The following is a 14,094-nucleotide window of genomic DNA, read 5'->3' on the forward strand; positions in this document are numbered from 1 at the left end:
TGTACGAATGAGGTAATCAACCAAACACCATAGGATATAAAAGATGATGAAAATCTTGTGGATTGCAGCACCTGGAGAATTGTAGCAGCAAGATACCTTACACAAGATATATTATTGGAGAAAACTGTTGGAGGGGGTCCAGAGGAGGGCCACTAAGATGATCAGAAGGCTGGAGCACCTCCCTTATGAAGACAGGCTGGGGGAGCTGGGCTTGTTCAGCCTGGAGAAGAGAAGGCTGTGGGGTGATCTCATTGCAGCCTTCCAGTATTTAAAAGGGGATTGCAAACAGGAGGGGAATCAACTGTTTACTTGGGCAGGTAGCGACAGGACAAGGGGAAATGGTTTTAAGCTCAAGGAAGGGGAAGGAAGGTTGAGATTAGATGTCAGGAGGAAGTTCTTTACTATGAGAGTGGTGAGGTGCTGGAACAGGCTGCCCAGAGAGGTTGTGGGATGCCCCATCCCTGGAGGTGTTCAAGGCCAGGTTGGATGGGGCCCTGGGCAGCCTGGTCTAGTATTAGATGGGGAGGTTGGTGGCCCTGCCTGTGGCAGAGGGGTTGGAGCTTCATGATCCTTGAGGTCCCTTCCAACACTGGCCATTCTATCATCTTATGTGACTGCACTGCAGTAGTTTCACCTCTCCACCTATATATACCTCAGAGAGACAGCAACTTCTAAGTTCACCTGCATGAAGTGGGAAGTGCAGCGACGCTTTTCTTCACTTCAGCTACATCAAAAATAATTCAGAGATTTCCACCCTGTTTCCAGGAGGCACTGATATACAAAGCAATTTTACCAACATGGCATGGAAGGCTGCAGCTTTAACCACTGCCATGAAGCTACCCGACTCATGTCAGTGGCTCCTCTGTATCAGGGGATGGGAGTTAATTCCGAAATAATTCCCCCTTGAAACAAATCCCCCAACTCCCCTACTCTCTTCTCACTTCCCATCAGATAAATTTGGTTCAACTTTAAATTTAAAACTTTCTTTTCAGTTTTTACACAACAGATTTATTTTCACTCATGAGCTTCCTATGAAAAGAGATCTGTTTATTTTCCCTTTATACAGCAGAATTTTAGAACTGTGGATTCTATTTAATGCTGCAGCTTGCAAACAACATCTCCATCTCCTTTCACATACTATTTAAATGTTCACAAAGGACTGTTTTCAGACAAACCACCACAAGATATCATCCTCTCTGAAGACTGTGCATTTCCATTTCAATGCCACTGCCTTTTCATTCTTCATCTCAGGTGTCTCTTCTAGCAAACACAGCATCAGTGCTGTTCATCTTTGTCCTAACATGTTATGAGTTGTAGTTATTCTTTGCAAACACAGCGATAAATTTTGAATCATGAGCAATCACTAGCAAAAATTGTGCCAAAAGAAATCCCAGTAAGGATTTTCCTTCTCATTACACAGCATCTCACATTAAATGATTTGCAGTCACTGCTCTGTGAGTCCAAGTCTCAATAGTAGAAACAGGATTTAAGATAAACTGTAGGAGTCTGAGGACTGTGTAAATAGAGTTGCTTTTGAAAGCAGCCAGCTTTAAACTAAGAACACTAGGCTGTAGAGTTACATAAATTAAAAATTTAAATCTGGCACTTCTCTCTCTATTGCTCTCTATGCCTAAAAGGAAAAATGTTCTTCTGAAACCTAAAGCAGGGACAGGAGAACCACACCAGCCAAACAATGTCATCAAAACCTTAAGGTTAGTCTTCCCACAGAACGCTCTCTAAAAGCATGAGGGACAGAACACTCACTGGTAAAATAAGTTGTCTCTATTCCTTCAAACTTTGAGAGGTTTTAGTGAAGTCCCTCTCTAGTCAGAAGAAATATCAGCTCTTTACTAGAGACCATGGGGTAAGCAATGCGAATATGTACAACATATACAATACTTCTAGACTGGACTCTCATGTTTGGAATCTCATGTATAATCTCTGGATGTTCTTCAGAAGGGCAAGGCCTACAGGACTGCTTCCTCACAACGACTCTTCTACTGTCTTGATCTCTTCAGCACAAAACCTAGAAAACCACGTTCCTTTTTCAAGAAATAGCCATGTTTAAACGTTTAAAAGTTTCCCAGGCGATGTACCATGCTATGGTTCAAATATAGCCTGTGACTATCAACTTCTGACACAGTGTATAAGTCTGTAATGCATTAAATTATAACCCCCATGCCTCTATATTGAAAATGTTAGTGTGAAAAAAACAAGAATTTAAGTCTCCAGTGAATTCTAATTCTCCATTTTGGCCACTTAGCTTCACGCTTACTCCCTTTCAAACTTGTTCTTTTTCCCTTTCCAACTCTTTAACCTTTACATCGGGTTTACAACCAAAACCAGCTCTGAAAAAGCTACAGAGCTGCCGAGCTCACAAGCTCATGAGCGCCTTCTATTTCCTTTAAATAGGAGGTGGTAGTAGTGATGGTGTCTGTTCAGCAGTACACTATTTCAGGGCAAAAGAAAAATCAACAAGCAGCAATCCGGGAGATGTTAAACATCTTGATGGTCCTGGGGCTGAAGCAAAGCAGAACACTGAGTGCTACAAGTAATTATCACCTATTCTGCAGAAAAGGTGAAAGCTCCCACACAACCCACTGCCACGACCTGAAGTTGCCATGTCTTATTCTCAAGAGGAAGCACTCCTGCGGCAATACATTAATCCCTCAAAAAATTCTTGACAATCTTGTATATTTTAATCCACATTTGTGAAAGTCACAAACAATTGGTGCCATTCAGGACTGGAAAAGCTAATGCCTTAATTAGGCAAGGAGTTTTTCCTTTTCTCTCCCTTGTAACACATTTGACAAAGCAATCTGGGTACAGTTGGTTCTCTATCATCATCAAATGGTAAGCAACAAATTTCCAAGAGTGTTGACAGAGAAAGAAGCCAAAAGCAAGCTTCACTGCCTTTTAATCAAAAGTGACATACTACCTCTGTCACAGATCTTAGCTAGAACGCGCAATGGGCATGGAGGCATCTACCAGCAGCTCCCATCTGCTAATAGAGATTTATCCTACCCTTGGTTGCTCATCAAGTGTTTGGATGAGCATATCTAATGAACATCCTAAGAGACTAAGGTAATTCAATTGCCAAAGAATTAGGTCTCAGTAACACTGTTTACATTTAAGATCTGCTCTCCGTTCCTTCCCACTGGCGTCCTGTAGAATAAAGCATAGATTCTCACTTTCGAGGGACTCAATGTACTGGCTTCAACATCCCTAAAATATGGCTTTAAATTTAGTGAGACAACCATAACCAGCAAATATTGGTCTCCAAAATAAAAATAAGTCACCTGAGCAATTACTCAAACTTAGCTCTCACAACAAACTTACCACACTTGCATTAATAGAAACATGCCTTCTGACAACATACAACAAGAAAAGCTTTCAAATCAAAATATTCCTTGAAATATACTTGAAATCAAACGTGTGACTGATGCATGTCACAACCCATACCACACCACTGCCATTCACCTATCCAGCTCATGGAGGCTCATGGACTCATAGGCTCCTCAGCATGAACCTGTACAGGAAAAATATCAGCTGTTTGAGTTTGGTTCTTTTCAGTGGTGCCCAGTGTCAAGACAAGAGACAATGCAGACAAAATGGAAGGTTCTGTCTAAACATCAGGAACCACTCCCACATTGTGTAGTGAACTGAGCACTGGCAAAGCGAGGTTGTGGAGCCTGCTCCTTGGAGATCTTCAACAGTCACCTGGACGTGGCCTTGGACACTCTGTAGGTGTCCCTACTCAAGCAGGGATTGGACCACATGGATCCAGAGGTCCCTGTCAACTTCACCTATTCTGTGCTCCTGTGGTATCCGTATCTGTAGCATAGGACACACTTACTAGCTGAACACTTAAAGAAAAATCAGAATGAATGAATGAATAAACAAACAGTAACCACAAAACAAAGCATTACCAGGAATCGTTCCTCTTTTTCAAGCCAGCGTTGATCTTCTTCCATCTCTTGTTGCTGTCGTATTAATCTCTCCTCCATGAGATGTGTGGGTAGAACCTGCCCCATTCCTCGTACATCCAAAGTGCCTGAATCCTACAAAACAATTTGTAGGATTACAATCCTACAAATCTTACAGCAACTGGCGATTTGTAAACATTAGAACAATTTGAACACATGCAAAGTGGTCACCTGCTTCTGCCAATAATTATGTCATGCTTGAATAAAGTAAACTAAGTTGTTTCAATTGCCCCTCTAGAATAAACAGGAATGCTGAACTACCTGGAATGACAACACTCAACTAAACTATACAGAGCGTGAAAAACAGCATGGCTGCAAGCAGTAATGGCAGAATATATGATCAAATCAACCAAGAGTAGCTTGAGGCAAACTGAAGATGTGGACACCTATCTGCTCTCCTGTATTTATGGTGTAAGTCTTAGTTCTCATTTAAGCACTCATCTCATGTAAGTTCTCATATGAGGTTCAAAGACTAGAGCTCTGTTTAGAGAGCAAATGGATTTAGACAGAATCTTTGTGGAACGATAAAATGGAATGAAAAAAAAAGGAAAATATTGGAGGAGAACAACAACAAAAAAATACTGCAAAGTTAGAGGGGGGAAATAATTCCATGTTCCTTGTGGCTATATGCAGGATCTGGTTAAAGAACTGAATTCAGTCATGACTCCCATCCCACTTCAGGAAGGCAATTTAAAAAACACTACTGAAACACACTTGTTTTTCCTATAGTATTCTCCATATATACCTAAGGAATTTTGAAAAAGTGTATTTACTATATACAAAGTGCAACAACAGCTGTATCAGTTCACCATACCTCCATGTTTGGCTGCCACACTGATACTTCCTGAGGTCGATGGTTCCAGGAATCTGTTTGATCCAAGAGAGAAGCTTGCCCAGGATAAATGCTGCCTGCCATGGCTGGTATCCCATGAGAACCAGAGTAGCCAGATACCTTTAGGGATAAAGGAAAAGAAAATTACAGTAGTAGGATTTACGCTCCCCCATACTTAATAATCTTTTTTTTTTTTTTTTTTTTTTCAAGGGAGTAAATATGAGTGACTTAATTCAAGCAGTCACTGTGAGGGAGGACAGGAAGCAACAAAAGAAGAAGGAAGTCAAGCCAAGATGTGACAAAAAATCTTTCTCTAATTCATATGCTATCTGAGGATGCCTAACCAAACAGCAATGTTAGAAAATATATTTCAACCTCTGTAGTCAAGAAGATCAAAGTACTCTGTCAAACAAAACCAACTCTACTGATACTTTTGGAATACTTACATACACACAGCTCACATCACCCTACAAGGCATAAATAATGTACCCCCCACTCTATATTACAAGCTTAAGTTCTGCTTAACAAGACTGTATGTAATTACTGTGCTTAGCTGCACAGTTTGAAAAATTATCCACAGAAAAACCAAACTAGCTTTAGTAAGTCTGAAATATTCTGATTAAAAAATTAAAACCTCCCCACCTCCGTGGAAAAAAAAAAAAATCTTGTCTGAGTCTGTTGTATGTGGCTGTTGCTTTGAATAGACCTAAGTGTACTTAAAGAAGGCTATCAGCCAACAGAAAAAAATAAAACTGTTTCAGAGAAGTATTAAGGAGTACAGTATCAATAAATCCAAGGAAAGTACACCACCAAGCCTGTTCTATAATACAAGTGATTTCGTAACACAGCAAAAATTCCAAGCCAGCCCAAGACACTCCATTTCAACAGAACAAATGCTATGATTCTATGATTCATTAAGAAATGTGTAGATATGGCACTGAGGGATGTGGTTTAGTGGGCATGGTGGTGATGGGTTGATGGTTGGACTGGATAACCTTCGTAGCCTTTTCCAATCTTAACGCTTCTATTCTCTGATAATAATCTATAAATAAGGTCTTTACCCCAGACATTCTACGATCTGATAAATGCTAACAGGAGCACCACATTCCTTCGGTAAATATGAAAAAGTCTAATGTGCTTCACTTCAGTTTTAGGAATTTGAGCACTACATCAGATATGGAAATAATTACCATCTGGAGGAAACCTACTAGGCTCAATTCACCAAACTCAATTTTGTTCTGATGTAGAAGAAAAGAACAGCAGCAGTCAATGAAACTAAACAGCAGCAGAAGTGAATCAAACCCACAAGCTACAACTAAGTTATAAACACCACACTTGAATAACCACATGCAGAGTTTAAAATATAATACCTGGTAGTGATTTGGCTGTACCATATGCTGAGGACTCGGATAAAACCCTTCACTGGACCTTGGGCTGGGGTAACCAGGCCTGCTAGGCTGCAAATACAAAGAAATTTTAAGAGTCTTTTCAAACAGAAACTAAACCCACAAAACTATTCTCTGGTGAAACAAACATTTACATTACACACAAAAGCTAAAATAAAGAAAGAAATAAATAAATCCCTGAAATAAACATTCTACATTATTTACCATTTAGAACAAAAACAACATAAAATTAAGTTTTCCTCCATTTTCATCTGGAAACAACAGAAGCTGGATTGTTTGCAGGATATTTCAATAAGCAGCACTCACTCTGTCTATTTCTGGGGCTTATTTGATTGCTTGCATGATGGGGCCTTTTCTGTGCTATTCTTAACTCCAAAAAGAACACTCCAGAGGTCTTAAATCAGGCTTTCAGGTTGAAATAGTATTGTTTCTAAGTTCATAATTTGCATTATTTAAAGTTTTGCCATTTGTTTCTCTGTAACTGTTCCCAAAAGCAAATTACTGTGCTTCAATCTGAACACAAATCTAACTTCGTTCAGCACAAATATTTACATGCATTATTCTGAGGACCAAAGTCAGTTCTGATCATTAACCCCGATATAATTCGCTGCCTTAAAAGGAAGGTGCTTCTGGCCATATTCTGAACATGGTCTGTTCTGCAATCTATACCTAGTCATGAAAAAAATTGTTCCTATTAGGAAGGACAGCTAAAAAAAGCTATCAGATTATTTCCCCAAGCATCATTCTTGTCACTTTCAGCAGAAACAGAATACTCTGCAAGTAAACAAAGCTGATGTGCAATCACAGGAATACATGAGAAAAATCAGAAGAAATTAGGAAAGCCCAATAAAAGAGAAGCCTTTTTGTCTGCACGCATTGAACAGGCCTGCCATCCTTTTGCCAGAGTAAGTTTAGAAACTTCACACTGCTGAAAGAAGCAGTGATGGAAAATGATGCTCAGAACAACTAATTTTTATCTTCAAACTAGAAGCGTTCAGTTATTTATACTTGATGTTAACCTCTATCACATAATCACAGAATGGTTGAAAAGGACCACAGTGATCATCAAGTTCCAACCCCCCTGCTATGTGCAGGGTCACCAACCACCAGACCAGGCTGCCCAGAGCCACATCCAGTCTGGCCTCAAATGCCTCCAGGGATGAGGCATCCACAACCTCCTTGGGCAACCTGTTCCAGAGCTAAAGGTACATTTGCCTTTTTTGATGAGGAAGAGTACTTCTGTGTATTTCAGAAGGAAGAAAAAAAACAACCAAAGAGACAAACAATACCCAATACAAACCCCAAACCTCAACATTCTCTTTCAATTAAAAGCTACTATCACATTACTTTGGAACTGCAGAATTTTATCATTCCTACACGAAAACTGTTATCACTCTGTAGTGGGATCTTTTCTATCTGAGGTTTCTAACTAATTACTGATAAAAGTAATTTCGGAGCATAAACTGTAAGAGTTGTGAGCTATCTGAGAACGTGAGAAATTGAAGGCTATAAATGAGAATTTAAACACATGAAGAACTGTTACAAGAAATTACTGAAAGAAAAATCAATTGTCACTGTTAAAAAAAATCAGATAGTAACTTAAGGGATGCTTGAGATACCTTATGTAAAAAAAATTCAACTTGTAGCAGTGTCATTAGTACACATACCCATGTTACACAAAAGCACTGTATGAAAACCCTAGCAACAATTTCACTGAATATACGGTGAAAGAATCTCAAAGAGTTAAAACACTGAAAAAAGCATGCAGTGGTAGGAGAATTAATTTCAATCCTAACTTAACTTTTTTCAAGTTTTGGTTTGGGTGTCGCACCTGATGCTCTGATGATGATCAGTTCTAATTCAGTGCTGCTCATCTACTACGTCAGTTAAAAGTATTCATCTGAAATAGCCCTAAAGCCTCAAGACTAAATACATTCTTAAACAATGTTGTAATAATTAAGTATTACTAAGTAGCTTAATGTCAATATTATAATAAATTTGAATTGTTATTAAGTAGGATATTGCTTTGATTCATTCAGTGAGAACTGAAAGTCAGAGCTCTCTTATGTACACTGGGTATGTTTCTGAAAGCCTGATGGAATACATCTAGTTCATCTCCTTCTGTAGCTCAGCACATTATCTGGTTATATATGCATCAAATCCTGGCAGTTTATCTCAGAAGCCTGATCAGTGTGATGGATAACTTTGAAGTAAAAACAGTTATAGGGTCTGCAATTCCTGCCATAAAACTATCAAAATGGAGAACCAAACCAGGAAATCTGTCAAGCAACAAGCCAGAGATAGGGAAACGAAACAAAAATATGTTTCCTTTTGATGAATGCTAGGGGATACGTGCTCAAAAGTTGTCCCACTATTACATTCCAGAGACGGGTAGATGTGGCACGGAGGGACGTGGTTTAGTGGGCATCGTGGGGATAGGCTGGTGGTTGGACTAGCTGACCTTAGTGGTCTTTCCAGTTTTAATGATTCCAGGATTCTACACTCCGACTACAATCTCGCTGAGTACCAGAGTTTGCACAGAGGGCTACAGGAACTCATCACAAACCGATCAAGATGCAGATACTACTCCTCACCACAATGGTGAGGGCACAAAATTAAATTCTCTGAAATATGGACTCCTTCAAAGAACAAAAAGCACACAAGTTATTGAGAGAAGTGAGTGCTCAGCAACTGGTGAAGTTAGACTGCAGAGCACCTCAGTGACATCCAACAGGACAGACGTGCAATAGAACAAAGATAAGAGTAATCTAAAACACTTAAGTTCCTTGGATGTAATTTTTTGTTCAGAGTAAGGAAAATGAAAGAAAATACAATTAATTAATTTCAATTCTGATCTGTTATAAAAAAAGCTTTACAGGGGACTGAAATCTCACCAGCTAACATTACACAGGAGCGCTAGAAGAAAGAGAAGAAAGAAAAAGTCTGGAAACATTTTTGTGGCAACTATGGTAGTCTCCTGCAAGTTAAATAAACAAGAATCAGAAAATTGTCAGTGCAAAATTATAGCAGAGATCAGTCCTAATAACAGTCTAAAGAGAGCTGGGTCATTTCAGGCAAGCATTAGCTGATGATGACGGAATTGGGCAGAACGCCGTTGTCTTAACCAACCCCTCAGACAAGGCTTGGAAAAAATAAATGGAATTAAAAGGAGTATTATCATTATTTTTAGAAACATTGATGCTTCGTGTTCTGATAGCTACCTTGGGAGGAGCTTCATCTGATCCTCCTGAGTCCCAGGATACTGTGACTTGTCGCCTGGATTCCATTCTCATTCGTTCTTCTTGCTGCAGCTTCTCCTCCTCCAGTATTGTACTAAGAAAAACATATGGTATCTCAGTAAAACTCCTGTTTGATCTCTCACACACCCCTCCCCAGGGCTCCCACATCTCACAAACTAATCAATACTATTCGACAGAGTGAGAACTGAAAGTCAGATCTCTCTTATGTACACTGGGTATGTTTCTGAAAGCCTGAAGGAATACATCTGTAGGATTATCACTGTGCTTTTAACATCAGAAGCAGTATCAGGTTTTTAGAAAGCAGTGGTTGATCTTGTATAAAAATTTCTTTGCATGTTAACATTTCTTTTGATGTGCAATTACACAGAGGAATCCTCAGAGACAATAAATCAAGCACTTACTTGCATGAAAACTTATTTTTCACAAGAAAATATTCTACTCAATTGCTCTACAGGATCAAAACAAACTGAAAATACGTATTTATGGAAACTCAACAGAGCTTCAACGCATTGCCATTTTTTTTCTCTGTTGAACAAAGCAGTCAAAAACATTTTAAATACCATGCTTTCCCCTTATATTTCAGCCTAAGCAGGAACACATACAGCAAAGAAATTCAGCAAAACAGAAATATCTGAGAGCATTCACCAAGCATTTAAACACTCAGGTCAGAAGGCTGCATTTCTAACAAAGCACAAGACAGTAGTAAAACTCATTTGCTACTTACCACAGTTCTGACTATTAAAAAGACTGTTTGAAGTTCAACGTGATCCCGCTGCCCCCACAGCAGCCTCCTCCCAGCTCTGCTATGTGGATTATTAATGTTGGATATTTGCCATTTAAAAAATACTCAGAATGAAGCTTTGGAGGAGGGAGCTGCCAATTCACTGGAGCTGCACACTACATGGATAGCATGGAGATCTGGGGAGGGCAGATTATTTACATATCCATCTCCCCCGAGTGAGGACAATCCCGTAAAGCAGCCATTGCAACTTCTTTATCACTCCAGCCTTTTGAGAAACAAGCTCAGCTCTGAGTTTATAATCTGTGCAGTCTACTAAATAACCACCCAGAATTACTCATGCAAGGGATGAGATCAACTGCAGCAATCTATTCTAATCTTGGAACTTCACTGCTTATTTCAAGAGTAAATTCCTGCTTGGTTGCAGACTAGAACTCTGCTTTTTCTTCCCCAGCCAAAAGAATCCATGCCCCTTTTTAAAAGCAGCGAAGTCATCTTGTCTCGCTGCAGCTAACCCACGTCTCTAAGTATTGCTGCAATTCCAATCCATCATTGCTGAAGTAACACAAGAATGTGGAACAAAAACAAAATCAGACAAGTTATTTGCAGAAGTCATCCTGATAGAACAGCCACAGAAAAACAGCTACAGCCCAACAGAGGCGACTAAAAGGAAAACCCTTCTACTTTACCGCCTCTTTTTTCCTTCAGAGTAAGGAAAAAAATATTTCTCACTTGAACTCACAAAGAACGAGCCAAATCCCACTGCCTTAAGGTAGTTCATGCTTCAAATATTCAGTGTGCATTTTTATGTACCGTGAGAAATCACTCAAGATGTGGCTGTAGTCATAAACCATGATTAAGATCTTTCAAAAATACCTCAGAACTCAACCAAAAAAAAACCCAACAAAACAAAAACTCACCTATTCATGTGTGTGTGTGTGTGTGTATATATACATATATGTATGTATTAACAAAGCTCTTGATACAGCAGTTGCTCTACTCCAAGCTACGGGAATGGAACAAAAGCCAGCTAAAAGCAGCTGAGTAAATTTAGAGATGGCTTATTGACAACTTGGGGCCACGGGTACGGTTTGTCGCAGCACAGCCCTGATTTTCCACAAAAAGGAATGAAACACTGGTGCCTATTTCATAGAATGGCCTGGTTAAAAAGGACCACAATGACCATCGAGTTTCAACCCCCCTGCTATGTGCTGGGTCATCAACCACCAGACCAGACTGCCCAGAGCCACATCCAGCCTGGCCTTGAATGCCTCCAAGGATGGGGCATCCACAACCTCCTTGGGCAACCTGTTCCAATGTGTCACCACCCTCTGAATGAAAAATCTCCTCCTAATATCTAACCTAAACCTCCCCTGTCTCAGTTTAAAACCGTTCCCCCTTGTCCTGTCACTATCCACCCTTGTAAACAGCCGTTCCCTGTCCAGTTTATATGCTCCCTTCCAAGTACTGGAAGGCCACAATCTGCCTTCACGTCAAAGACATTTTACTTATGGCATACCATTATTTAATGGAATACCATCTGCTTCCACTGTATCACTGGCAATGACAATTTTCTACCACAGTGACTTGTTTTAGCATAGGTTCAGCTTTTTGCCTTCCAGCTCTCATTCACCCACCATGCTATGCTACTCCTCGGCCTGTACTACCACAGGTCCTCTCCTCTCCTCACAGCCCAGTGAGAAACATGAGGCACATCAGTTGCAGCAGAGTTTGTACTTGGATGCCCTTGACTACTGCTGACAAGAAGAGAATATAAAATAGAAATGCCCCACAGAAGCATCACTCAAAAAAAAAACAAAAAAAACAAAAAAAAAACACCACACCAACCCACAAGGAATATAAATGACTCACAGAAATGCCTTTGTTTTCACAAAGGGAAGATCAATCCATAGATGGAGTTGAAGTGTGCCAAGAGATATTTTTGACCCTTCCTCAGTACAGCTGCTTAAGTACTCCGAACAGTTTATTAGTATTCACAGAAGGTCAGGAAAGTCACATCTAGGCATATTTTCCCAAACTACTTGTATTCTTGGCAGCAAGGAGAAGTATGAAGAGAAGCCTTTCTATTCATATGGCTTCCTGAGCAAATCTGGATCCAGGGCATCTTCCTGGCTAGGCTGAGAAATCTGATGAAAGATCTCAGCTATTAGAAGTTTGTGTAATTGATAAACTTCGTCCATTTTCCAAGAATCTCTTTGCTGAAATTTGTCAGTGAGATTGAAAAGGAAACATTTACCAGGAGTTCACTGTAGAAGTATCCAAAATACTGAAATGCAGCCTTAATTTCCAAAGGCAAAGCAACGTCAATGTTTTCCCATATGGTGGTGTGGGAACATACAGTAAATGCTGACCCTTGGAACCAGCAACTTCTTTCTTCCTCTCTGTGGTCTCTGGCCTTCAGAAACACAAGGCTGCAAGTACATGAGCACATTTTCCCACACAGTCCTAATTTAAAAACACTTTCATATGAATATTATTCCTTATGGTCGCTGTCGAATACCAAAAGGCTCATGAAGAATTTTGAAACGTCCATCATACGTATCAAGTATGTGCTAAAATTATTTTTTGCCAGATGTCACAAAATAGCAGGACCTAAACTGCTCCTAGTCTTACCAGTTTTGTTTCTTTTCATTATAAGCAACATTTCAGGAACTACAGCAAATGCCTTCACAAGGCTCAAGTCCAACAAGTTAACCATCTCACTGCAGTCACAGAAACAAACTTTAAGGGAATGACTAAAGTCATAATTATTTTTTTTTTTCCTACTTTTTTTTAAGAGTTATATCTGTATTTAATACACAACCTGCAGCCCACAGATGCTACTGGGGTCATCACCTCTGCTAACACCTGTGCTTCTTCATCAGTGATCAACAGAGGCCTAATTGATGATCCTGATAAAACTGATTTTGCAATTTTTGGAGGAGAGAAATAATTAGACATAGGTACTTGATATAAAATTTATTCAATGATGCAGTGAAAATGTCATGGCATCACATGAATGGAAAAGCTCAAAATCAAAATTTAGCTTAAACAATGAATACAAAAAGCAGTTTTAACAGAATTACCAGCCTGAGACAGACAGGGCACCATGACTCACAAGCACAGGCCTGGGAGCTGACTTCTAAGAAAGCTCATGAATACACTGGTATTACTTTAGCCATACAAACCTGTAGCATATTGAACAGCAAAGAATAAACTGAATTTAATAATAAATGCTACCGTTCCCAGAGACGTACAAGGAAAGGGCAGATGTGGCACTGAGGGATGGGGTTAGTGGGCATGGTGGTGATGGGCTGATGGCTGCACTAGATGATCTTAGTGCTCTTTTCCAACCTTAATGATTCTATGATTCTACATGTGGAGGAGATGGTACATACAGCCATAGCAAGCATATGGTTATAGTAGAATTAAGCATATATAAGTAATTCTGAATGGCAAGGCTGTAGAAGTAATATAACATTATTTAGGTTCATTAAGTGCTTTAGGCCTATCATATTATTTACCACATAGTGCAAAATTAAAAATACCTTCTACACATAATCATCAAGGAAACACATGCTTCCTGATCAAAAGACTCTGGACTTTCACTCTGGCCCATTCAGGGACAGCATAGCAAGGCAGCATCTCTGCTTCCTGACTTTATCTCACCTTGTTTGTTTTTCCCCACATTGAAAATGGGAGACATAGGAAGTGAGGAGGAACTAAAGCTGGAAATGCACAATCTGTTTCTCTACTTGCTCTGAAGACTAATTCATCCTTACTCACTCTGGACAGACCCAAAACCACAAAATGCCAGGCTCTGTTACTACCCCAATAACATCACATACATTCTACAGTAATCAGTGTCTCA

General features: G+C 39.7%; 1 protein-coding gene across 10 annotated transcripts in view; it reads right to left on the minus strand.

Moving 5' to 3' along the window:
* Positions 1-14,094, minus strand: part of PTK2 (protein tyrosine kinase 2) — a 195,521-nt gene that overhangs the window by 14,641 nt on the left and 166,786 nt on the right. For all 10 annotated transcript variants that reach the window (XM_085221741.1, XM_085221740.1, XM_085221742.1 and 7 more), the window contains 4 exons: positions 9,446-9,557; positions 6,189-6,275; positions 4,801-4,938; positions 3,930-4,061 (listed from right to left, as the gene is read on the minus strand). In XM_085221741.1, the coding sequence (XP_085077867.1) occupies positions 3,930-4,061; positions 4,801-4,938; positions 6,189-6,275; positions 9,446-9,557 (469 nt within the window). The remainder of the gene's footprint in view (positions 1-3,929; positions 4,062-4,800; positions 4,939-6,188; positions 6,276-9,445; positions 9,558-14,094) is intronic.

Source organism: Meleagris gallopavo, chromosome 3, assembly GCF_905368555.1.
Source record: "Meleagris gallopavo chromosome 3, MGAL_WU_HG_1.1, whole genome shotgun sequence".
NCBI lineage: Eukaryota > Metazoa > Chordata > Aves > Galliformes > Phasianidae > Meleagris > Meleagris gallopavo.